This window comes from Emydura macquarii, unplaced genomic scaffold, assembly GCF_026122565.2.
Source record: "Emydura macquarii macquarii isolate MOO-44397 ecotype Brisbane River unplaced genomic scaffold, CSIRO-AGI_Emac_v2 contig_1230, whole genome shotgun sequence".
Taxonomy (NCBI): Eukaryota; Metazoa; Chordata; order Testudines; family Chelidae; genus Emydura; species Emydura macquarii.
Window position 1 is genome coordinate 13,626,844 of NW_027131367.1, and position 21,016 is coordinate 13,647,859.

At 55.6% G+C, this 21,016-nt stretch overlaps 2 protein-coding genes across 2 annotated transcripts in view; one reads left to right on the forward strand and one right to left on the reverse strand.

Annotated features, from left to right (window-relative positions):
- The window catches only part of ITGB4 (integrin subunit beta 4), a 56,574-nt gene extending 44,393 nt beyond the window's left edge, over nt 1-12,181 (forward strand). The window contains exons 31-40 of the mRNA XM_067547577.1: nt 311-493; nt 703-834; nt 2,962-3,132; nt 3,588-3,761; nt 5,174-5,323; nt 6,352-6,540; nt 6,945-7,100; nt 7,509-7,673; nt 8,175-8,291; nt 8,945-12,181. Of these exons, the coding sequence (XP_067403678.1) occupies nt 311-493; nt 703-834; nt 2,962-3,132; nt 3,588-3,761; nt 5,174-5,323; nt 6,352-6,540; nt 6,945-7,100; nt 7,509-7,673; nt 8,175-8,291; nt 8,945-9,084 (1,577 nt within the window). The 3' untranslated portion in view covers nt 9,085-12,181. The remainder of the gene's footprint in view (nt 1-310; nt 494-702; nt 835-2,961; nt 3,133-3,587; nt 3,762-5,173; nt 5,324-6,351; nt 6,541-6,944; nt 7,101-7,508; nt 7,674-8,174; nt 8,292-8,944) is intronic.
- A 530-nt stretch (nt 12,182-12,711) lies between these two features.
- On the reverse strand, nt 12,712-19,861 carry GALK1 (galactokinase 1). The gene is made up of 8 exons (XM_067547576.1): nt 19,601-19,861; nt 18,134-18,323; nt 17,258-17,377; nt 16,134-16,269; nt 14,620-14,801; nt 14,180-14,330; nt 13,485-13,647; nt 12,712-12,957 (listed from the first exon to the last, which is right to left on the reverse strand). The coding sequence occupies exons 1-8, from the start codon at nt 19,766-19,768 to the stop codon at nt 12,886-12,888; spliced, it is 1,182 nt and encodes a 393-aa protein (XP_067403677.1). The 5' UTR covers nt 19,769-19,861; the 3' UTR covers nt 12,712-12,885.
- Between the last annotated feature and the right edge of the window lie 1,155 nt (nt 19,862-21,016).

Below are 21,016 nucleotides of genomic sequence, written 5' to 3' on the forward strand. Positions count from 1 at the left end.
CCATCCCTGCCCCAGTGCCATGAGCACACCAGCGAGGCAGGCCGTGCGAGTGACTGAGCCGCACGCGCACCGTGCGGACACTAAACGCTAGCGCTCCAGGGGCGGTGACCACCAACGAAAGGGCCGGTGTGTGTGCGGGGGCCGGGGGCTGAGTCTTGGCGTTGCCATTCGCTGTTTTCCCTTTCAAATGGGAGAGCAAAGCTGGCCAGTTCCATAAAATGGAGGGAGGGAGAAAGAGAGGCGAAGAGAAGAGAACAGTGTGTGTGTGTGAGAGAGAGGATCTCACTGGGGGGGGCGTGCTTGCTTGCAGTTCCCTTCGGGGCCATGAAGAAAGTCCTGGTTGAGGACCCGAAGAAGCGCATGGTTCTGATTGAAAACCTGCGGGAGTCGCAGCCGTACCGCTACGTGGTGAGGGCCAGGAATGGAGCCGGCTGGGGACCTGAGCGAGAAGCTACGATCAACCTTGCTACCCAGCCCAAGCGTCCCATGTCCAGTGAGTGGTTTTGCTGGCCTGGGTGTGTGGGGAGCTGGGCTGGAGAACTGTCCCCCTCTTGCTCCTTGTTTTTCCTTGTCTGTGTCCCCTCCAACATGCCTGGTGCGGTGGCATCTGGGTGGGTGGTTTTCCTGTGGCATGGGAGTGATCTAACCTTGCCTCCACCGCACGTGCCGTGTTTAACGGTGCTCTCTGCCTCCTGCTCACAGTTCCCATCATCCCCGACGTCCCAATCATTGACGCCGAGGGCGGCGAAGACTACGACAGCTACCTGATGTACAGCGCGGACGTGCTGCGCTCCCCGTCCGGCAGCAAGCGCCCCAGCGTCTCCGACGACTCCGGTACGTGCGCGGTGGTTTGCAAAGAGCTTTTTGCTTATTTGTCTCAACAGCTTTGTTTTGTTCCTTGGTTCCGCTGCGAAGGCAGAGAGAAGTCCCAGCTCTGCGGGGCTCATGCAGAGGCTCAGCTGACCCCTTCCTTCTGTGCTGCTGCTCTGAAATGCAATGGGGGCTCAGCCTTCACTAGGAAGGGCTGGGTAGGAACGTTGGGCCTCTCTGCCCGTTGCCAGGAGACTAGGGTACAGCACGCAGTCCTGCCCTCTTAGCTCCTGGGGATGTTTCTTAGTTCAGCCGTTAGGCTAATGAGAGGGACCTCCTTGGGCGGCGAAGCGGAGACACTTCCTCTAATAGCAGCCTGAGACAGCAAAGGACCCGACAGGCCCATGGTATCTCATTCTCTCCCCCGTGCTCTGCGAGTGTCCCCCGAGGCCGAGTCTCAGCTTGGAATAGCTATTTAAAAGGGGAAGGGTGAAAGCGACTCGGAGCGTGGGGCTGGGGCAACTGGTGTTGCTGGGGCACCCTTACAAGAGGTCTAGAATGGAGCAGGTTCGACCGCGGCTGGAATGAGGCGTCCCCCGCCCCAGGCACCAGCCCCCCGCTGTCTCTGTTTCTCTCTGCTTTGGGAGTCGAGGCGTTCCTGCAGAGAGTAGCGCGGGCGCGTTAGGACAGCCCCGCGGTGGCCAGCTTTGCGTGCACCTGCAAACATCATGGAGCGAGGAGGCCTCTCTTGAGCACGGGAGGATAGTTTTGCTTCTACCCAGCCGCGTCTGTGATGCAGTGGGGCCACCACCCTCGTTCTCCATCCTGACGGAAATGGGGTTGGAGCTCTGATCTCCCCAGGCCTGGCTGAACCCCCGGTGTCCTGTTCCCTCCGTTCTCCAGCTCTGACCATGATCTTTTCACAGCAGTAGCCCATCAGCCAACGTGCAGAGACCAGTGTGGCCCCGATGGCCAGGTTATCACGCTGGCAGCTGCAGCTGCTCCCGCAGGCTGACCCCAGTGTGCCGCAGGTGGCCAGATGGTGGGGGGTGCCCCACTTTGCCCCTGCGGACCGTGCCAACGCGAGTACTTAAATTGTTCCAAAAGGCTCCAGGTGGAAATATGTGCAGCTGCTGGGGGAGGACTTGGACCTTCGCCGCATCACCTGGAGGCTCCCAGCCGAAACGATCCCCCGCCTCTCTGGCAGCAGCTGCCTCTCCTCGGACACTGAGGGCCTCCTCCGCGAGGATAGTTCCCCCTTTGAGCTGTTGGACAGCGACACAGCCAGCGGCAGCCTGACAAGGAACGGGACACCCCGGCCCCAACCAGGTGAAGGCCGGCTTCTTCTGCAGTGAATGTCGTGTCTCGTCCTTCTCCGAGCCAAGAGCGTGGAACTGGGTCCTGCCCCCTCGCACTCTCTCTGTGCCCACACGGGCGTTGGCATGATGCACTGGTCACATGTATAGAGTCTGCTTGCAAAGTGTTGTCATGGTCTGTCTGCTCGTGACGCCCACCTCGGGCGTGGACTGGGAATCTGCTAGGTGCTCGCTTCCGCAATAGGCTCGGACCCTAGGGGAGGAGCAGATCAAAACAGTAATAACAGCCACCTCCAAGAGACAATTCCTCATCTCAAGTGACTGCTCTGCAGTACCCCCAAGTTTTGCAGGGCAACCCAGCAGGGCTGTTAGCCAGAGAGTGGCCATTAGGAAGCACCTGGTTTCTGCTGCCCCTTGGGGTGGTCACTTAAGCAGGTGTTCGTGAACAACCATAACAGCGGGGTTTGCTTTTCAGGTCCAGCTGAGATGGGCTCGAATGTGAAATCTGTGGGAGCCGCCTCCTCACATTGTCGTGTCCTCTTTTGTTGAGACAAAATAAAAACACACGCTTGGGTCAAGAGATCTGACCGTCAGGACTGCGAGGTGGAGTTCCCTTGGGCATGGTGGGCCGACCTGGTACTGGGCACGGGGTGCAGGTTCCTGTCTGTTTCCCTTATGCCTGATTGTGTCGTTGTCACTTGTCTGAAGAGCCAGAGTTATGTTCTCAAACAGCTGGAGACCAGGACACAGCAGATGCAGGATGCATGGAGCCACGGGCTGGTCCAGCTGCCTAGACAGCAGTTGCTGATACTGACCTGAATTAAATCTTTCCCAGAGCATCTGATGAATGGCCGGATGGATTTCACCTTCCCCGGCAGTGGGGGCTCCCTGACCAGGACCTTGAATGCCAACTACGGCCAGCTGAGCTCACACGTGCACCAGGAGAGAATGCTGATGGGCAGCTCGTCTCTGACCAGAGAGTACAGCACAATGACCTCCGGATATGGTGAGTGTCGGAGGGTGCTGGGGCCCTCCCCTCTGCCCGGCCAGAGCCGAGGGCTTTCTCCCTGCCCTCTACTCCTCAGAGCTCCCTTGGATCGCACCAGCCAGGGTGTGCCCCTGTATCTCGACCTCCCTCCCTCCACACTGAGAGAGCTGTCTCTATGCGCCTCTCCACCCCCCAGGGCACCCAGGGAAAGGGGGGGGTCTGCCTCCATGCACCCCCCCAGAGTTCTCTGGGAAAGGGGGGGCTGCCTCCATGCCTCTTACTCTATCTCCATGGTTAATTTCCAGCTCCAGATGTCTGAGAGTCGGTCTGGCAGTGGGGACAGGGCTGGAGAAGCCCTTTTCATGCTCTTCCTTAAGGCAGCCTTCTCCGTACAGGGGCCCCAGCACACGGGCTTCCGATGCCTTCAATGGTCTCTCTCTCTCTCTCTCTCTCCATTTTCCACTGTCATGTAGACCAGCCAGGGAGGATTCTCCCTGCCATACGTGAAGATTCTGGCAGGAGGGTCCTGATGCCCCAAGACGTAGCTGTCAGGAGCAGGGCAAAGGTGAAGGGTGCCTACGCCAGCAATGGCTTTCGGGATTCTATAATCATGGCTGATGGGCCCTCTGGGATTTCCAAGTATATAGGTACAGCCCACGGCAAAGCCTTGTCCAATGTCTTCGAGGCTGTCTCCCCTCAGTCATGCATCCCATCACCAGCCCATCCGCCCGTGAGCTGTCTGCTGCCCTCTCCTCCGCCAGCTTTGTGTGTGTGCTGATCCGTGCCTCAGCCCTGGCTGCGCCTCCACCACGCCCTCTTTCCATTTGCAGTGTTCATGTGACCTCGTTAAAGCCAAGCGAGCTGATTAACCCATCCCACGCGCTAACGACCTCATCGACTCGCCGGCTGCGGCCTGCCCTCTTTGCTCCTAACAAGCCCATCGTTTTCTGTCTCTCTCCACAGGCCTTGCGGGAGTGTTGGGGAGAATGTGTGGCCAATGCAAAATGTCCCTCTGAACCGCCCTCGGGCAGCTCAGTTATACAGCGCCTGGCGCTTGGGTGCTGGAGCATCTGCTCATCAGTGCATCTATTTGCTGCCATGGTTAAGGGATCCTCCTTAACTCTTCCTACCCTTTGGTGCTGGAGGCGCTGTTAGTAGGGAGAGCAAAGTGGCCCGGGCTGGGAGCCAGGTCCGCTCTCCCTTTGACTCGTGTGACCTTGGACGTTTCACGTGAACCTCTTTGCCTCAGTTTCCCCATCTGTAGACCAGGGATAGCAATACTCACCTACCCAACAGCTTGCATCACTTACTGGGACACGTGGCTGCGAAACCCTTTGAAGATTATTGAGGAGGATCGCAAAGATGTAAAGAGCAGTTAGGCACCTGGACCCCATTGAACGTCCATGGGAGTTGGGTGCTTAGCTCCCATTGACAATCTCCCCCTAGCAGTGCCGCCCTTGATGAGTGGCTGCAGGCATGGAGCAGAGGGGGTGGGTAGGTCAGAGAGAAGCTGGTGGGTAGGGGTGTGTGGAGGGCAGACGAGTGACCCGTGGGCTGACAGTGCGGATGTGCGAATAAGTGAGGACGGCTCATTCTTCGCAGCACCTCTGTGCCCTTCTCTCTGATGTCGGGAGGGGGGTCCCTGGTGCTTCAGGGTGAGCGAGTCTGGCCAAGCCTAGCCCCACGGCCTGCACTGTGGTCCCCCAGCCCAGTGGGGAGCTAAGGGGGCCGCCATGGAAAACATCTAGTTGTTTTCAGCCATCTCTTTGCTCCCCTGGTTGCTTCCCCCGAACCCAGAGACTGCAGGGCAACGTTGTCGGTGCCCATTCATACAGATATTCACACACCGTTAGACCCCCATCCTGGCCACAGAGCTCAGCCCCAAAAGCCCCTCTGGGTAGGTTCTGGGCAGAGCCGGCCCTTGGTTGTGGAGCGGACATTTTGCCACATTCTCCCTGGACTGTAAGGACCATCACACACTCGGGTGTGTCTGCTTCTTTTCCCCCCTGCCTTTCACCTTTTGAATCCAAGGTTGTGACTTTTCCGCTCTGTGTGTCAGATTCCAGAATGCCCCTGGGCGTCCCCAACACTCCCACCCGCCTGGTGTTCTCCGCGCTGGGGCCCACATCCCTGAAAGTCAGCTGGCAGGAGCCGCAATGCGAGAAAGCGGTGCAGGGATACAGCGTGCAGTACCAGCTCCTCACTGGAGGTCAGTGAGCCCTGTTCGGCTGATGGCTCGGCTGCGGGTGTGGAACGAGTCTTCACAATACGGCCTGGGGCTGGGAGGTCTAGAGTGGAATCCTGGGTCCACTGAAGCTGGGATTTTAGGAGGGGTGGTGTCTATACACCTGGGCTCTAATCCCAGCTCTGCCACAGACTTTTGTGTGTGGCCTTGGACAAATCCTTTATCCTCCCTATGCCTCATTTCCCCCTCTGTACAATGGAGAGAATAATTACTGGAGTTGTTTGGGAAATGATTCTCCCCCTCATGGGGTTGCGCACACAATTTTCAGTGAATCGTTGCCAAAAAACAAACGGGTTTGGGGTTTCCAATGAAAACATGGAAAAATGTTGATGACTAGGGGTTTTTTTACTGCGCAAATTCCTGGTTTGTCATTTATTGTCATAAACCCTGTGGACTGGCGCAGACGCTCGTCTCCCTCTTCCCCCCCTGTGGGGTTGAGGACTCGTTCGCAGACGTCTGTGACGTGCAGGTGGAAAGGGACAGAGGAGGGGGCCAAGGCTGATTCAGTCAGCCTCCTTGTTCCATGTTGCTATGGAATATGTCACCTCCAGACCCCGGGGCTGGATGTGGGAGAGAGGCAATGGCAAACACAGATGGAGAGTGGCCATGAGGGGGTAACCATAGCTACCAGCCCAACCCATCCCACAGCCAGCTCTCACCCCTTCCTAGCCTGTCCCACTGACTTCAGCGCTACGGCAGGGGCTGGAAAGGAGCCGGATAACCTAGCGACCCATGAGGACAGTGTCCTAGCTCGTATGACTTTTCTAAAGGCAGAGGGCTCCTATCACATGGGTCAGGCTATTGGGGGTTCGGAAGGATCCCCCCATTGACAGACACACACAGCCCAGAGGCAGGATCGCCGGCTTGACGGACTGTTGTTCTGATCCGGCGCAATAACCCCCCTCCTGCGCCGTCCCGCGCCGTGCGAGGCGCACAGCCTGCGCTTCTGACTGACGGGTGGCGCCCGGCTCTCTCCCCCCTCCCCCCTCCAGGAGACGTACACAGGCTGAGCATCCCCAACCCCACGCAGAACTCGGTGGTGGTGGACAACCTGCTGCCCAACCACTCCTACACATTCAAGGTGAAGGCCCAGAGCGAGGAGGGCTGGGGCCCCGAGCGAGAGGGCGTCATCACCATTGAGTCCCAGGTGGATCCGCAGCGCCCGCTGAGTCCGGTACCAGGTGAGAGGGGGCGTGGCGCTGGCGTCACTCGATTTTGATCTCTCGGTGGCTGTGCAATGAGCTGCTGCGCGCCTGGGTCAGAGGCTTCTGGCAGGGGTGGGGGGGAGAGGAGGGATGAGAGCAGGGCTCAGGGTGCTCTGGGGGTCGGAGGCATGGAGGCAGCTCCCCATGTCGAAGTTTGAAACTCTGGGAGCTCCCAGTTTGTTGCTCCGTCATTCCCCCTTTAAAATGAAGGCCCCCCCATCTCTCCTGGATTGCGGCTCCCCAGTGCATCAGCTTTCAGTTAACCATGCAAACAGCTGAGACGCCCAGCTCATGACATCAATGGCCCGTGTAGATTCAGCCCGCCGCTAGCCCACCTGGCCCCTCTCTCCAGCACTGACCGCTTGCTGTTGCTCCTGCAGGTTCACCGTTTACACTGAGCACCCCCAGTGCGCCAGGACCCCTGGTGTTCACCGCCCTGAGCCCGGACTCGCTTCAGCTCAGCTGGGAGAGACCCCACAAGCCCAACGGGGCGATTTTGGGCTACATGGTCACGTGTGAGACGCTGCATGGCGGAGGCACGTTATCGCTGGGGAGCGGGTGGGGTTTCGGTGCAGGTTAGAAACAAGCCACTGGTGAAATGACAAATGATCCCGTGGCTGGGGCTAAAGCACGGCACGGCGCAGCTGCAGACCTGCTCCAGGAACGGAGCCTCCTGCTCCGTTCAAGCCCCGAGCAGCCTTAGTGGGGAGGGCTGGGACTGTGCTGAAATGGGGGTCTTTTGACAGTGGAATTGAGGATGTCACAAGGGGGTAGAATAGGTGTGAGACAAGAGCAAAGTGGGGCAGGACAGAGGGTGGTGGGAACTGCAGGAGGGTGGCAGCTGGTGGTGTGGTCGGTGGGAATGGAAAATCATTGGGAAATTGGGAAATCGTTGTATTCTGTCTCCCAGGCTCTTCATGCTGTGTGTTTTCTGTTGGGATTAGGGGAAGCTAGGAACATCTACGTGGAGGGGGACAACCCCGAAACCACCCTGACCGTGCCCTACCTGAGCGAGAACATCCCCTACAAGTTCAAAGTGCAAGCCAAGACCACCCAAGGGTTTGGGCCAGAGAGAGAGGGCATCATCACCATAGAGTCTCAAGACGGAGGTACCACGTGTCTTGTGTATATGGGGGGGAGGAGCGGGAGAGACATCCTTGGGAGCTGTATGGGAGATGGCAGTAATGGGGAGAGCAGGCAGCTAGGTCAGGACTTCAGGGTTCTCTTCCCACCTCTGCTGGTGACCGTTTCTGTGCCAGTTTCATGATCTGTAGAATGAGGAGATCACATATCTCCCGGGGCATTGAGGAAAGGAGCGTGAGAACTTGCTGCTGTTTTATTGCCAACCTTCATCTTTCTATAACTGGGCGTCCCTAAGACCCAGCAGCCATCTCATAAAGCCCTTAACCCGCTCAATTTCTCATGAGCATCCTTCAGATTTCTTTCTTTAAGGGCTGCTAATGGAACAGTAACGACATAGCCTGTCTGCGTAGTGGTATGGGGAGAGGGTCGTTGATGTTGATTGCTCAGTGATGGGTAGTTATGAGCTCCCTGGTATGGTACAGTTCCTGCGATATTCCCAGAGCTGACTTTTCTCCTCTTCTCTCCAGGAGCTTTCTCACAGTTTGGAGGGCAGCAGTACATGAGAGAGGAGGTGTACAACTTCCCCACGGCATACAGCACCCAAACTACCATCAGCTCTGCCTCGCTGGATCCCTACTACACAGGTAAGGGCTTCCTGTCCGGAATGCTTTGGTCCCTGGGGCCGGGGAAGACTGTTTCAGGGAGTCACCTTCATTGGCATCAGCCAGTGTAAAGGAAGGGGCCTGGTGTAGTGAATAGCTGCAGCACAGTCCTGACTGCCCGATCTCAGGGTCCTAGCTCTGCAGACATCCAGGGAGGGTCTATTGGAGGGTTCCTCAAGGCTGTGCAAAAGGAGAGAGAGACGAAGAATGAACCCTTTAAAAAATCAGGTTTAAATATCTCCATCCCTTCACCCCTCTCTGGTGCCAAGGGGATCATGATTTTGAGAAACAACAAATTGGCCGTCAATGGGAACTGACCCAACAACCGGGTGTCCTCGGGGCAGCACGCTAATGCACTGTTATGCGTCCCCTGTCCCAGAAGTGTCGTGTGGAAGCCAGTCTGAAATGCTGCACGGTTGCACTGCGGCTCCACTCTGGCCGACGCCTTCGTGTGGTGTAATGAAAGAGAATTCTGAACCCTCAGTGCCCAACACACAGGCTGGGGGGAGTAGGCAGCAAAAGCTGCTGCTACTGATGCAGACACGGGCGTAGATGTCTGGCATCGTCCTTCTGGGCTACAGCCAGGGCAGCACCTCCCCGCCAGGCCCACTGCTGACCTGCTCCTCTTGTTGCAGACGGCATGCTGATGACCACCCAGCAGGTGGAGAGCGGTGGCACCCTCACCAAGCAGGTCACCAAAGAGTTCGTCAGCAGGACCATGATGTCCAGCGGAACGCTCACCAAACAGATGGAGAGACAATTCTTCGAAGCCTGAGCCGGGTAGAGGCTGCCCAAGGGGTGTCTCCCTTCAAACTGCAGGGCTTTTCAGGCAAGCCCACCCTATGGTCAATCACTGTGCCCAGCAAATCCCTCCTGGGCATAGCACTGCAATGGCACTTGACATGCTGGTCATTCCTTTGAAACCCACCACCGCTGAGGCTGCAGCAGGGTCAGCGGATGGAGTGGCGAGTGTGTGATTGTCATTTGGGGCGCTCCATTTCCAGGCTGGCCGGTCTACGATCGCCGCTGAGTGGTCTGTCACGCAGGCTTCTCAGAGCAGGGTCATGGGCCAACCGGTTTTGGAGTCCTGTGGAGCGTAATCCTTACCTGCTGACATTTTGGGTCCAGGCTGCCTACCCTCTCTCACAACGCTGAGTTTAACGGCACTGGGCTTTGGTTTGCATTTAAATGTCTGTCACCCTCTGCCTTGTGTGCTGCCTGTCCTGCATGGTGTTTTATTTTTCCACCCACTAAACCCGCTGGCTCAGCCCTGCCCTCCTGCTATTAGTTTCACTAGTGGAAGGCAACTCCATTGTGCTCTGGAAATGTTCATAGGTCTATTGTTTATCAAGGTGTGTTGCAGTGTAGAGGGCCAGGGTAATTGCTGCATTCCTACGGCACCTGTTTGTGTAAAGCCCCCTGCTGCTAATGTGTGGTACTGCAGAAACAAATTATAGCCTTAATTTGCATAGCATTACCCACAATGCTCTATGATGCAATTTTGCTCAAACTATTGTACAGTTTTCCTAGTATATATATAAAAATGTATTTTATAATTTTATAAAAAGAAACCTAGGTAGATGAGATCTCCACTGAGCATTAAGGACGCACAGCTTTTGGGAAACATTTGTAATAGCAGAGACTGGTTACGGAGCCTGACCCAAATCCAGTGGAAAACCGCCCAGTCAATTCAATGGGCTTTGGATCAGTAGCTAAAAATCCTCCACCGTTGGCTTCTGCAACGCAGCAGTCTCACCTCATACAGCATCCCAAATGGACGAGTTTGTGCACTCCAAAGCACCACTCTTACTGTAGCGCCAGTGTACTCGTGGGCAAAAGCCCGACATGATGGGAGGAGATATACGATAAAAAGGGTGCTAGTTTTGTTTTCTTGAAGGTCCAACTTACTTACAAACCTAAGGCCCTCAAAGCGTTGTTGGTGTTATTTTTCCCATGGTGGAGCTTAGTGCAGCTTAAACAAATAACACTATGTGACTTCAAAAGGCATTTGAAAAATGCCCTAGCTAGAGTAGCAAGTTCCACCATCACCCAGTAACGATAAGGTGATGGCAGAGAGAGAGAGATGTCTGAGAGAGAGAGAGAAGTGTCTGCCCCTATTTTGGTATGAGATTGGCTCTCTCCTTTGGAGTGGATGATGAACTATTTGCCTCAGCCACTCCGGTCTTTCCCTGGCATCAGCCAGTCCCAGACCACATCAGGGCAAAGAGCTGGGCTAGAACCCTGCCATGCATGGCTACTGCTTGGTGGCAAAGATGTGGGTGTGTGAGCCACATCATGCCTGCTACCCCAGGCTGAGGGCAGTCGGAGCTGTCATGCCCCTGCCCCTTGTCCAGTGATCCTTTACTAGCGTTATTGCTGTGTGTCTGGTTTCTGGGTTGATGAGGCATCCTAGCGTCTTCCTTTGCTGAGTTCTCTCCCCCCCCCCCAATGCTATTTCCTGCTGATGGAATCTCTGTATGTTTGTGGCAATGGCTGGTGCTGTGGGGGGAGCTTCGCCTTTCTATAGTGCAGGCCGCTGCACACACTGCATTGAGTTATGCCGGGGGGTGGCTCCTTTTTACAACATTTCCCTCTCCACCTGGGGTGTCGTTGAAGCGTTTCTGATCATACTGCACGGTGCTAACTGCAGGGCTCGTGCGCTCAGCTCTGTAGCCACACGTCAAACCCAGCTGTGCCGATGCTTAATAAGCCTATTAACCTGACGGCTTAAGGGAGGATTTTCAAAGGGCAGGTAGGTACCCAACTCCCATGGGACGTCCATGGGAATTGGGTACCTGCCTACTAGTTAGGCCTTTGAAAAAAATGTCCCTCCCGAGCCCCTCCAGACACCTGCATGGCCTTAGCTAGTTGAGCAAAGGGGAGGCAGCCTGGGCCAAAAGCTAGAGCCGAGGGGTTCTAGTCTTGGGTGCGCCCCTGATTCCTTTCCTGAGCTAGGGCAAGACACTTAACACCCTGGTGCCAGCCAGCGCATCTGTCAGCTGGGGCTGCGATCTGCCAGTGAGAAATGCTATTGAATTGCCTCATTACGTGTGGCTCTGAGGGGGCTGAACATGGGCTGGGTCAACTTCACCCTCAACCGAGTAGCTGCTCCTGGGAATTTGGGAACCTGTTCCTAGTAAGAATGGCAGCTCCCCGCTTTCGGGGGAAAAGCCAGTTTTCAAAGGCTGCAGAACAGAAACATTAGCTGCCCTTATTCCCCGGAGTGTCATTGGTTTTATTTAAACCGACTAGGGAACTCATCTTCCATTCCTTGGGAACCTGAGTGCGCGCGCACAGGACAGACCACTTCAAGGGCTTTGTCCTGCACCAGACTTCAAGGGAAGTTTCACAGTGATTTCCTATGAGCCAGACCTGTGTGCATGACTTAAATACACCCATTCTCCCCCCTTGTGCATGAGCCTCTTCTCCAAAACCTAGGTGAGAACTGGGGCTAGTTTAGGTTTTGATCTAAATACACAAAGCCTGGTCTGTTCAAAAGTAACCAAATGAGGTTTTATACAGCCCATTAGAAATACTTAGTTATTGAATGAGTGTCCAATGGGCAGATGCCTTGTATTTCAGTTCCTTCCTTCCAGGGTTCTCTGTTACGGGGGCTACTTTTTTTTTCTCCCTGGTAGTGGAAGGAAATATTTTCAGCTAACGTGGCACTTTACCAAAGCCACACCCTGTTACACTGTCACCTCCCTTCCACGTGCATCACCGTGCTTTGTACGGTAGGTATAACACACTGATTCATGGCCTCACGAGAGTCCATACAACAACTTTAACCAAAGAGGTAGTTAAGTTATCTGGGGCAGAACGCAGCATCGTGGTGAAGCCCACTTCTAACCTGCCCTTTTAAAAAGGCTTGTACAGAAGAGCCACCATAAAATGTAACCCCTTTTTTTGTAGCTTTCATCAGATAACTACAATTGTTGGCATATGAATGCTGCCAGTGTGGTCCAAGAAAGAGTCTGGCCGCAGGTGTGCTGGACCACGTGGCTTTATATTGCACTTAATAAACATTTTCTCTACAGTCTGGCTGCCCCATTTATTTAAAAAAATGCAGAGGTAAGGATTGGCAGTTGCACCAAGGGATGAGTTACTGGGACTAGGATGCAACGTGCTCCCAGCGTGTCACTGATTCCTTCTCTCAGGCTACTTGGCACGTGGCCTCCTAGGCCCTGTGCTTCCCTGCAGTCATTACAGAGCTTCATGCAAGCTGTTACTACGCTCCCACTAAATCCTGCCCCTACCGCTGCAGTTCTCTGGACCTGTCTCTGGTCTCAGGTACACCGGGGTTAACTCTATGGACTGCAAGTCACACTTACGTTGGTGTGAGACAGATGAGCGTGTAGGCTGCAGGGGTTTGGACTGACGTGGCTAAGTCAAGAGGCAGAACTGTTGTGCAAAATTAATTTTATTACCCGAGTGGTGCAGATCTGTACATTTCCCCATGTTCCAGTGTGCAGTTAGAAACAGCTGCATGTGATTTCCTCAAGAAGGAAGACAGCTGGCCCAGGACTCTGACCCGTGGCAGAGGAATAGAGCCCCACGCAGAGAGGGAAGTCACTCCTTAGAGACGCTGCACCTGTGCCCCAGCTGATGGCTTTGTGAAATAGAAGGTGGCTGTGCCACTGTACTTCTCCTAGGAGACAAAAGGAGAGGCAGCCAGTGAAGAGCCCACCAGCCGGCATGCTAATGCAAGGGGTCACGCAAACAGAATGCAGCCAGGGAAGCTGCTGCCGGACGGAGCCATACTGGCCCCCTGCCCACCACTCCTTTCACATACACTTCAGTACAGCCGGCTCACGGTCACAGGGAGACTAGTGCCCTAGCAGCCAGAAGGTCCAAAGCCTCATCACCAATCCAAGCCATCCAGGCAAGGTCTCCAGTTAAGTGCTGCTTTGCTTATTAACTCTCTTGGGATCCTTTCTGGAGACCTGTCGATCTCACTATTGCAGTCTGAGCTATCCAGGGGACAGCCAGGACTGGAGCTGAGCGGCCTTTTCCGCCATCCTTCCACGTTCCCGATCCTCCCCTGCCCGATCAGTGACTCATGTAAAATGGTGGCCGGTCAGAATCCTCCACTCATGCTGGTGGAGCCGGGCTCTCCACGGCCAGTCCGGAGGCCAGACTGAAAGCCAGAGCCATGGCGTGAGAAGAGCTACGCACCTTGATGTGCTGCAGAGCTTCCTCTGCTGTTCCAGCCTCCAGCAGAGTGACCATGCAGCCGCCGAAGCCTCCGCCAGTCATCCTGCTGCCGTAAACCCCGCCGACCTCCAGCGCTGCGGCGACCAGCTCATCCAGCTCAGGACAGCTGACCTCGTAATCATCCCTGGGAAACACAAACCAGGGTCACCCCTGCTGTGCGGCCTGCCCGTGCCGACTCATGCAGGCAGTCCCTATGCACACCTTCCTAACCTGCCCAGCCCCTGGCTGCAGCAAGAGACGGAAGATTCATTTGATTCCTTCCGAGGTCAAATTTCAGGGCCAGTCCTAGAACCACATGCATTTATGCTAGCCAAAATGGAGAGGGCAAGGCCTCTCAAACCCTCTGCTCCAGGGATTAGCCTGGCGCCTTTCCTTCAGGGGTAAGGTACTGGGTAACTAGCCCGCAGCACGCTGGGGGAGCAGGGGCAGAGACCTCCTTCTGAATCCTCTGGTACAGACTAATGCTAAGGCATACGATGGGCTCTTATGTTGCAATTACTCCTAAAGTCCATCGCTTCTCACAGACCGTTCCCTTCAGCTGTGGGAGAGACGAGGTAGGAGACTGCATGGGAAATCTCGTGGTTTGAGCTGTCCACGTCGCACACCTTGGGTCGTGCCCCTGGGCCCTGAGAGCTATTGGCCGGCGCTGCCCCTACCGGAGGGAGTTGTGACTCTCCACCATCAGCCTCCCAAACGTCCCGTAGTCCCTGGCCTGCAGCGCCTGCGCCGCCCTGGAGGTGCGCTCGATTTCTCCGATGACGTGCCTTGCTCGCCGATAGACCTCCTCGCTCAGCAGAGCCCGGGCAGCTGGAGACACACAAGGCTGGACTGAGAAGCTACGCAGGGGCTAGAGCTTCGAAACAGCACCAGCTGGAAAAGAGCAGCAGGCAGCCCAGCGCCTTTTGATTTCACTGCTCTGTTTGCGGCCCCCCCCCCCCAGAGGGTCGCCATACTCGGGCGCCCCTCCCAGTTGCTATGCTCATGCCCCACGTTGTCCCCCGCCCCCCCGGGTGACCGAGCTCACTCCACGTGCCATCCCACAATGTTTAGTCTGCAGCAGACTGTTCTGGTGACCCCAGGAAGACGTCGCACGCACCCTCCAAGTCGGCCATGCAGGCCTCTCGCAGACTGGCTTTGCCCAGGGCCTTCGCCGCCTCCTCGCACTGGCGCCGGCGGGTGGGGTACTCGCTGCCCGTCAGCGCGTGCCGCACGTTGGAGTTGGTGATGAGAACAACTAAGCTGGGGTCAGCCAGAGGCACGAGGAGAGTCTCCAGCGACCTGGAATCAGGGGTCAAAGCAGGGTCACGGGGAGGGGACGGCCCGTTTACTTCCACGCCCAAGCCCCTCGCTAGCCGGGACCTGCGTCGGAGCAGCCAGCATGGCAAGCCTCAGGAGCCTGCGTTACAGCGAGACCGTGGACGTCACTCTTCTGCTCAGAGCCACACAGCTTTAGAACGGCTCTACCCACACAGCTGGGGGGCTAGTATCTAAGGGAGCAGAGTTAAGGTGGTTTGGGTCCCTTGACACTGGATTTCCATCATCTCACCACTTATATTGCTGTACCTGCCACAGGCCTGAGTCGGGGCTCAATTTTGCTAGGCCCTGCATGTGCAGATAAAGCTAGTCCTCACCCTACAGAGTTTACAGTCTACGTAAGCCACCCCAGATGTTTGGGGCTCTTCGGTTTAACCTTAAGCTCTCCGGGGGAGGGGCTGTCATTTATTCAGTGTCTGTACAGCACCTAGCACAATGGGGCCCAACCTGGTCGTGGGCCATAGGCTGTACTGCAATAGAAATGTTAACTAGGAACTGCGGAGTTCCTGGCTCTCTCAGGGTGGGTTTTCCCCAGCCATGATCCTGGGAGCAGTTTTACCAGGAAGTCACCGACCTGACTTTTGTCAGTTTGACTGTAAAAGTCATTCTGTTCCCACACCAACCCTGTGGAAGGCCACCAGACATCCACAGACATGGAGCCAGCCTGTGCCCCTACGGCAAAATCTCTGGGGCTTGTGTCTGAATGGCTCGGTCCTGAAAGCTGGGGAGCACTGGATAGTGAGGATTGTGACACCGACGCTGGCCAGAGGTCATGGGACGCTACAAGTTCCGGTGGGGAGCAGCTCACCTTGCTGTCCACATTCAAGTTCCAGGACAGGCTTGCCCTTGTCCAGCCAGTCAGATACTATACGTAGGAGTTACACTGCGCAGCGTGGGCCAAGGAAGCATTTCGGCTCAGGGGGAGGTAGTGTGGTCTAGTGGGCAGAACACAGGACTGAGAATGGGGGGACCTGGGCCCTCATCCCAGCTCTGCCATCCTCTTGAAGGTCACACAGGGAGGCAAATGACAAGTTCTCCTTTATGCCGAGGACCCTTTATGCCACTCGGCGTATAAAAGCAATTCAGTTCCACTTCTAAAGCCCCCCTACGCTATCTGTGGTATAAAGGGGCCTTAATGTAAATGGGCGTCTGGCCTTGCACCTCTCCAAGCCTCTGTTATGAGGCTTACTAGACAGATGTTCATACAGCGCTTTGAGATCCTCAGAGGGAAGGTGCTGCAGAAGTGTGGAATATCAGCATTAGCCAGCACAGTGTAAGCTGAGTCTCTGTCCTGACCTGCAGTCGATCAGCAATGCATGGCCCTCTTTGCCCATCACAGATATGAACTGGTCCATGATCCCACATGGCATACCAGCGAAGCTGTGTTCGGCCTTCTGGCAAGCCAGTGCCTTAGCTACTAAGTCTCCATCATCTGTGCCAAATGAGAAAGAGCTAGATTAGTGTGGTGCCTGCTTCGTGCCATTTCCCCCTTAGCCCAAGGGACCCAGGTGGCTTTTTAGAGCTCTTTCACTTTCATCACAGGGCCGGCCCTGCAGCCGCCAGTTTAAAAAGAGCTGGAGTTATATAGCGAGGGATCCCTCTACGCTAAAACCCTGAATACTTTAGCTAGTTCAGACTCCAAATCCACAGTCTATGGCTTGAACGGATCTCTGCTAATAATGTTTGCAGCTATGCAAGTGGAGGGGAACTGCAGCCTGGGTGAAATTCACACCACTCCCCACCCCAGAAAGCCTGCACAAGGCCTCACGATAGGGCTCAAGGAACCTGTAAACCTTGTAGGTGGCGAATTCTGTGCTTAATTCTGTTGCTGATCACACACCAGATGGGGTCACAAGGAATCTTCCCCACCCACGTGCAGCACGGCCCAATCAGCGAGGAGCACTCTTCCCCAGGGCAGGGGGTATATTCATCTTCTAAGGCATCGCATGTGCTGGCCACCGTCACAGACAGGGAACCTGGCTGCATGGACCAAGCCAGTCACCATATGGTGGATGCCACACTCTTCAGCCAGAATTTGATTGGCTGGAATACATTTGTGGGGAGGGGGTGGAAGGAAGAGCTGCTATTTTCTCACATTTGCTCCTAAAACGTCTCCCAGCCTCCCTGGCCAACCCAAAGAACTTGCTGGGTGATTCTCAACAGAGAGAGTTCCTCTTGGACCCATGCAGAGTTAGCCAGGGATCTGGAGGGGCCCTGCCACAAGCGGTGGGCTCCAACTCTGGGCGGGGAGAGCAGGTCAGTGGCTGTGATGCAGCTCTCCATGGTGGAGAAGGGGAGAATTGGAATCACAGCAGCTCCTATAGAGCCTCTGGGCCAGCATCTGAACAGGACACAGAGGATCCCAGAAGAGAGTTTCTCTTGCGTCAGGCTTGCGGAGCTGCTGACACGGCTGCTGTTACCTGGGCAGAGCTGCTGCAGAAAGGTATACGTAGCCACCTCCAGAGAGGCTGAACTAGACAGGCCACCGCCCAGCGGGACGTTACTGGCTATCACTGCGTTAAAGCCCGGGACAGGACCAGCTGTAATGGAGACACAAAACAAAGGGGAGACGGAGAATGAGCCCAGCCAGAGACAAGACAGAAAATGAAGTGGACTTAGACAACCGCAGGAGTACAACCCCCCATGGCAGGCAACACCCGTCAGAGAGAGGATGGGAGGGGGGGAACTACGTCCTGTTTAGGTTAGAAAGGCAGGTACTGATCAGGCTGTGTGAAGGCAGGGAAGGCTGTCCTGGAGAAGCTGTGTACTACAGCTGTAACAAGTGGTTCCAGGACCTGTCTCTTTAACCCTTCCACTCTCACTCCCAAGAGTGAATCTAGCCAACCAAGCTGTACCCTGACACCACGCTTGGCTCGCTGCTGTGTGGTCTCTCTCTGGTTGCAGCCCAGTGCTCGAGCAGCAGCTTTAGGGAGACGAAAGGGCCGTGCAGGAAAGTAGCCGTTAATCACAGCCAGTTCCGCAATGGAGCAGTCACTGGAGGGAGCAGGAAGGCAGGCTGCATGGCGGTAGGGGAGAGAGAGCACCTGGCTTTCAGGCACTAGCCTGTAGTCGCAGGCAATACACAAATGGAGTAGCAGGTGTAGGGATCAGCTGGGTTTCACTAAGGTGCAGCTGAAAGGGAGGCTACACTTGCTTCTAGTTCTGGCCTAGTCTCCTTGTAACAGGCACGTTTAGTCTCCACCCTTCCTGACCAGCGCACGCTGTGTCCCGAGAGCCTGCAGGAATGTTGCTGACCCACGGAGCCCTCCCGACGCCCAGGTGCAATTGGATCATACCCCGATAATGCTGGATCACGCCCTTCACATAGTTGGCCCAGTGAGGCTGCGAGGGTCTCAGGGGGTTTCCTTCTGTCGGCGCTGGAAACTGCACCCTTTTGGGCTCCTCTGCCCCCTCTGCGGTTGTAATGATGCATATTGTTCCATCCTGCCTTGGGCTCCCAACCATCACAGTCCCCAGCTGCAGGGCCTGCGGAGAGAGATGCTGGCTGAGTCCTGCTCAGCGCAAAAGGAAATGAGGGATTCCTGCAACACGTCCCGCTTCTGGGAAGCCACCTGGTCAGGATTTTATTCGCTTGGCCGGCTTGTTCACATGACAAGCAGCCTCTCTGTTATATAACCTCAAGTACATAAAAACATGGATTCCCCATCCTGAAACTATTATACTTGTTTCATACAGGCCCCCAAACAGCTAGCACATCAAAGTGATGCCTTTGGGTCCCCTGCTCCAGGACTATGGTATGATCCTGCTCAGTGGGGAGACAGCAGCTCCCAAGGAGATGGAGTTGTAATTACAGGCCAGGCCCAAGATCTTCACAAGATAGGCTCCCAAATCCATATTTAAGCACTTAAATAAGTAGCAGGGTTTTCAAAAGCCCTGCTGAGCAAGGGAAGTCGAAGGGCACTGCTGGACGCGCGGCACTTTTGGAAATCAGGCCATTTATTTAGATGTCTTGAAAATGGATTGGAGGAGCTTAAATTCAGCCATCCACTTTTGGAAATCTTGGCCACAGCTATTTTCGCCAGCACTGTGCCCACAGGGGGTGCCCTAACGCTGTTGTCTAACACTTCTCCCCTCTCCTGGAATGGCAGGAAGGTTCCTATCTTGTGCAATGAGTTACACAGAACTAGAATAACCCAAACCCAGGCAAAGAGGCTGCATTGCACGCAGGGCTTCCACACGCGCCCAGCGTGTCTGCCACGGGACAGTCCCAGTACAGGGCAAAAACCACTGCACCCACAGGGGAATTTTAAACATTGCACTAAAATGGGGGGCCGTGATTGTCCCGAGGCCTGAGTTCTATCCCCGACAGCAAAGGCCTAGGAGCGTTGTAGCCTGCAGGGCCAAGCGAGCCGGTTATCACCGTCTGCACAGCGCTGCACGGGTACAAAGGAAGGCAGCGGAGGATGAATGATCGTTACTGTTCGGCTGGGAGTTCGCCTGCGCTGATTGCCGCGATCCTCCCCGGAAGCACAAGGGACAAGTTGTGGAGTCGTGACTCCGAGCCAGGCAGCTGCAGACTTGCAGAGACACGGAGGCAGGCAGGCAGGCCGGCTCTCCCTCACCACAATGCGGAGCTCATCTCATCCCACTCCTCTACGACAGAACCGGATCGCACCCAAGTGTCGGCGGGTGCTGCTGGCCCCAGCTCCTGGGGGTCCCGCCCCGGTATGACCACACACAAGTCATGCTTCGGCCCCGAGCCCAGCTCCTCTGCTCTGCCCTGCCCCTCCTCTCCCCCTTACCATAGGCAGCACGAAGCCCTGGTTGTAGTCCGTGTGCTCTCCGATCAAGTTCACCCTGCCGGGGGCTGACACGGCGATCTCAGGATCCGCCCCTGCAAAAGCCCCGCTGTACGCCACCCTGGCCTCCGCCAGCAGCGAGCCGAGATCAGCCTCCCGTCGCCCGGCCATGCTGTCCAGGCCAGGGGCTGGGGCCAGGAGCGCAGTGTTGCAACGTTCCACAACCGAACGCTCGCGGCCCGGGACATGTACAGCGCGGGGCGGGGTGGGGCGGGGCGGGGCAGGGCTCCCGGCCCCCAGCCTCGCGCTTTCTTCCTTCCTGCAGGCGCTGCTGGAGGCTTGTAGTTCTCTGCTCCGCCCCTGGTCTGCAGCTGGTGGAATTCCATCCTGGGCTAGGTGGGATCGCTCAGTCACGTCCCGTCCCTACGCTCCGCTTGGTTCCCACACCAGGCGGGTTAAATAGTAACCCTTTAGACCCTGCATCTTTCACCGGAGGATCTCAAAGCGCGGCAGAAGGGCACACCCTGTAGCACACACAATAGGGGAGCTGCCTATATTGTATGCTCCAGCCGTTGTAGAAAACCCCACGCCTTCCTTTGACTCTCTGGCTCTAAAGGAGAGGCTGTATGGGGTGGAGAACCAGGGTGCATTTGCTGGTTCCCTGTGCAGTGTGAGTTTCCCAGAGGTTATTGCATCCTATCTGAAACCTGTGAGAGCAACGCGGCAGTCGAGTGAGTTTTCTTTCAGTTCGCAAATGTCCAGAGAATCCTTATGAGAGTTGTGAAGCTCTCTCATGTCGGGGTTGTTTTGATAGCACTCCTCTTTGTAGTGTATAAGCAATATTATAGCAGCAAAGATGAGGGCAGAAAAATTAATTAAAAAATTCTCATGATGAAAGGCAATGTGTGTTTGTTTCAATGAGATACTAAAATGTCACTCACCAGATTAGTTTTAAATCTCGCTGTCATGCTCCTCCATAGCCCTGAGGCTAATGTGAGATGCACAGTCCCCTCACTTGCCATTGCAAACACCCCTGCTTTGGCCATGCCAGGTATTACCGTCTCATTGATCTGTATGGTTTTCGTGCAGACAGAAATGTGAAGCAATGCAGTTGATTGAATGTTGCTGCATTTGGAGATCGTGGTGTTTGGTTAATGGGAACCAAAAGACACATTCAAGAATACGAATGAATGAAAATGAGCTCTGGGTTTGCCTTGTACCGCCACAGAGCTGCAGGATGCAGCCTCGGCTGTGTCTCTCCGAGATCAGCCGCTGTTGCAGGGTAAAGTATCAACATTCCGAAGCTGGTGGAACATCCTAAAAGCTCTTCCTCGGGGGGGGCGTGTCTCTATCACTACGAATCATTCACCCCAGACCTGGAAGCCCCAGATTACCCCCTCCCCCGGAGAGCTGATGAGA

What these genes read in the sequence shown, in the direction of transcription:
- GALK1 (XM_067547576.1), bottom strand. Translation starts at nt 19,768, where the DNA reads ATGGCCGGGCGACGGGAGGCTGATCTCGGCTCGCTGCTGGCGGAGGCC. An exon ending in AGGGCTTCGTGCTGCCTATG is followed by an intron (nt 18,324 to 19,600) that starts GTAAGGGGGAGA and finishes CTCTCTCCGCAG; the next exon opens with GCCCTGCAGCTGGGGACTGT. An exon ending in GAGAGTCACAACTCCCTCCG is followed by an intron (nt 13,648 to 14,179) that starts GTAGGGGCAGCG and finishes TGTGTTTCCCAG; the next exon opens with GGATGATTACGAGGTCAGCT.